Source organism: Condylura cristata, unplaced genomic scaffold (genome assembly GCF_000260355.1).
Source record: "Condylura cristata isolate star-nosed mole 26May11 unplaced genomic scaffold, ConCri1.0 scaffold00021, whole genome shotgun sequence".
In the NCBI taxonomy this organism is placed as follows: Eukaryota; Metazoa; Chordata; class Mammalia; order Eulipotyphla; family Talpidae; genus Condylura; species Condylura cristata.
The window spans coordinates 19,668,492-19,672,506 of record NW_004567122.1 but is presented as its reverse complement, the minus strand read 5'-3'; the positions used below and the strand labels follow the sequence as shown (position 1 = coordinate 19,672,506).

Genomic DNA, 4,015 nt, shown 5'->3' with positions numbered 1-4,015 from the left:
GGAGGTTGCTTCATTGTTTTCTGGGCTTCTCTTTTAAGGGTAATTAAACTTAAATTTGGATAAAAAAAATTCTTTAAGGAGAAAGAGGCTGTGGAGGAGTCTGTGTTATATACCTTTTGAACATCTGTTAAATTTAATTAAAGTATTCCCTTGTGTGCATATGCCACAATTTCTTGATCTACATCTTTGTCCTTAGGCACTTAGGTTGTCTCTCCATAACTAAGTTTTTGTAATTAGAACCATTATCTATCTATCTATCTTCACACACACACACACACACACACACACACACACACACACACACACACACTGGAATACTACTCAGGTTTAAAAAAAGAGAACTTCTGCCATTTGTCACATTGACTTGGACAGGACAATGCTAAGTGAAATATGTCAAAAGGAAAAAGACTAAAACTTGTCTCACTTAAATGTGGAATATAGAGAAACATTGCAAAGTGTCAGTCAAAACCAAATCAAGACAACTCTTGACAGCTGATGGTAAAACTCAGGCAACCAGAGGGGTATGAATAAGCCATAATTCTGGGGCAAGTAAATGTACGTAAACATTTTAACTGCTACTGGTAGAAAATTTGGATAAAAAATTGTAAAAGGGTAGAATTTCCTGATCTAGTTCAAAGTGAGTATCAGTGCTAAGCATATGCTAAACTTCCAATGCAAAGGATTGGGTGCAGCCTGCGCAGATCACCAACAGGTGGTTCCTGAAAGTGATTATCTATTGGGTCTTCTGAGAAATTTGTTAAGATAAATTTCACTGAAGTTTATAATCGATTTAGGGAAATGTTAATATACACTGAACTAGGGAGTCAGTATACACTGAACTAGGGAGTGAGTATACATTAACAATCTAAAACAGTACTTTGAACTTACTACATGCTAATAAATGTTAATTGTTAATTAATAGTAATAGCAACAGCTAAATCCCATAGTGCTTGATTTACACAAGGTGAGCATTGATGAGGAAGAGATGAATATGACCAGGGATAATGGAAGGTTCGAAAGGAAGGAAAACTTGAGTTGACGAATAGAAATATATTAAGAGAAAGAAGAGAAGGAACTGTTTGAACAAAAGAATGAAGGTGAGGAGAAAGGAAAAATGAAGGGAACTTCATTCAGTGCTACTTTAGCACATCTATAGTCTCTTAAGTAGAAGGCCTCTGATATAATACTTTGGCTAAAAGAGGTGCATGCTTGCTAGAATTAGGACATGAGATTGAAATGATCTGTGTGTGTACATCATTAAGGGTCTTATATTCTTGGCAGACGAGCTTATTTTTTGGAGCAGGTCAGGAGATCCATTATAGATTATGGAGTAGTGGGGAACCGATAAAGTATTCAAGTTCAAGCTCTGGAGTTAGGAGGACAAGTCTTGAATTTAAGCAGCTTTCTTTATGCATCAAGTTTCTGTCTAGCTGCTTAACTTCGTATAGCTTCAAAGTTCTTACTTGTAAAATGGAGATAATGATAGTCTGTACTTCATTTCATATGAAAATGAATGTAAAGTGTTGAGCGCCCACCTGTCTACCACGTAGCAAGCATTTTTCAATAAACGCCAGCTGTTAACACTAAGGAAGCTAGGGCCTGAGGTGAAGAGGTCCTTGCTGGTGTGTGTAGTCACAGATACAGGAAAATGGGGAAGGACAGGCCATTCTAACACTCTTGGAAGATCATGTCCACTGAAGCACCTGGACTTGAACATCTCTGGAGTTGGTGAACACCCATGTTACGAAGTTCAAAATTGAGACTTGATAAGAATATGACCAAAGCCTTTGAAACAACCAATCAAAGCAGGTAATAAAGCTATTTTTCTCCCAAAACTTGAGCCAAAACTCCAACAAATCCACACATGGAATATGCATGTATACACAAAACAGTGCGTGTGGAACAGTGTATGCTGAAATAATGCAAGATGGAGAACTAAATTTCACAATTAAGGACTTATCTTTTTACAGTAGTGCCTAGAATTTTAGGGGAATCCCAAAATTTGGTACCGTTAAAAATAGATCAATGATAGGACTTATTTATCTTAATTAACATCATGTGTTACAGTAATACAACAAGAAGCAACTAGCGATCTTTTCATTTTTAAAAGAAGAATGTTTGGGAATAACAACCATGTAAATAATTACACTTCTGGATTAAGAAATAGAGATAAAAATAAGTTTCATTACAGAAAGCTAATCCTGGTGATCAAAATATTTGAGTTTTCAGCTTCTTAATCCTGAAGAGTTTATATGCCAAACAATGTGCAAATCCGGGTATGCACGTGACTCAGGCCTTAAGAGGACAGAAATAACCCAGTATTTGAAGTGTTTTATTATATATTCATTGTGTTCACTCTGCCCCGCCCCTCACCACAGCTCAAAAAAAACCCAGTGTGGTTAAAAAAAAAAAAAAAGTTTGTGGGAAGTACCAACCAAAGACTGACAGTCGTTGAGGGAAAAGACAAAGTACTACAAGTTGCCCACCTAGGAAAAGTGGGGGAGAGGGCGATGAAGGGGGGCTGGGGAAAAACCCCTCAGGCTCTGAATCAAATGACCCACATCACCGAGAACCAGATGACATCTCTGAGAAAAAGGCATCTGGGGGCACGTCATTACGAAGCAGGACGAGTGAAATAAAGATCAACGCTCGGTTTCTTGCTTTGGCTTAGAGATCTGAAAGGTTTCCCCAGACTTCCCTTGGGAATGATGAGACACCAGCCGAGCTTTCGGCTCCAAGTAATCCACATCCCCGTCGGCCTGACGCTACCAGCACATTCCTGAAATACTCCCGTGCCTTTTCTCTGTTACAGAATCTGACAGCAAAGAGAGACTGGGCGCCGCGAAAAGACCTCAAGCCTCCAGGCTGGTCGCAGACAAAGTTTCAGAGACCGTTTCCACTCCCAGCTCATCCCGGCAGAGAAGTTTGGGCGGCGCGCTTTCTCTCGCCACGGATAGGTCGCAGCTGAGAGTACTTACTGGGCTGAGCCAACTCTGCTCTCTCTCTTCCCCAGCGCTTTGGCAGGTTTGGTGTCGTCCACATCTTGCTGTAGTTCAGTCATCAGGCCCGCGAAGGGAGGGCACCTCCAGACCCCCAAGGGCCCGCAGCCTCCTCCTGGTCCTCGCGGTTCTCACAGCCCCGGACGCAGGCCCAGCGAGCCGAGCCGAGCCGAGCCAAGCCGCGCCCTCCGCTGCGCCCTTGGCTGCCCGGCTCATCCAGGCCCCGCGAGCCCCGGGGCGGCCAACCTGGACACGTTCGAGGCCGCGCGATTGGTCCGAGTGAGCGTGGAAGGGCCGGGTGGGAGGAGTGAGGGAGGGAAGGGGAGGGTCGAAGCGAAGTGACAGCCTCTTTCCCTAACCCTGGAGGCCGAGGAAGAGAAAAAGGAAACCTGTTGAACGAGTCTGTCTGGGGAGGAAGCTAATTGGCCAGACAGGTGAAACATTTGCCTAACGCGGCCCGGGGTATTTAGCCACCTGGTAAAGCGGGGTTCTTTTGCGACCTCTTCTGTAACTTGGGGAGTTTTTAAAACGGGTAGCCGGCTGTGGATACAGAAAACGGATACGACTGAACCAGGCTTTGTCTCACACATCTGCACTGTGTGGGCTGGCTCTGCCCCAGCCTAAATTATTCAAACAGGATGTTGCCTCTTGGTGGACTGCCTCCTTGGGGCTTAAACACCAGCTTCTGCTCAGTAACAAAGGTAATGAGAGGTAATTGCCTTTAGTGGTTGCCTGATGAACCCTTCCCAGTTTTTCCTCGGGGGTAGAGTTGGGGGCCCATCATCAAGACCTCATTACCAGCTTTTTCCCTATGCACCCAACTAATAAAGCGAATGCCTGCTTTATGCCTTTTGGTGAGATTTTGACTTGCTGGTTCTCTCTGAAATGTTGCACCATTTTCTAATTTGTTACCAAGTAGCTGAAAACGAGAACAGCTAATCTAAAACCTTCTTGCTGGAAACCGGATTTTAAAATAACTAAACAGGTGTAAGTAGCAATAGTTGAGCATCGTAGGG

The 4,015-nt window shown here is 43.4% G+C and overlaps 1 protein-coding gene across 1 annotated transcript in view; it reads right to left on the bottom strand.

The window, feature by feature from the left end:
- GRAMD3 (GRAM domain containing 3) overlaps nt 1–3,205 on the bottom strand; it is a 64,392-nt gene extending 61,187 nt beyond the window's left edge. The window contains exon 1 of the mRNA XM_004686671.2: nt 2,979–3,205. Within this exon, the coding sequence (XP_004686728.1) occupies nt 2,979–3,061 (83 nt within the window). The 5' untranslated portion in view covers nt 3,062–3,205. The remainder of the gene's footprint in view (nt 1–2,978) is intronic.
- Between the last annotated feature and the right edge of the window lie 810 nt (nt 3,206–4,015).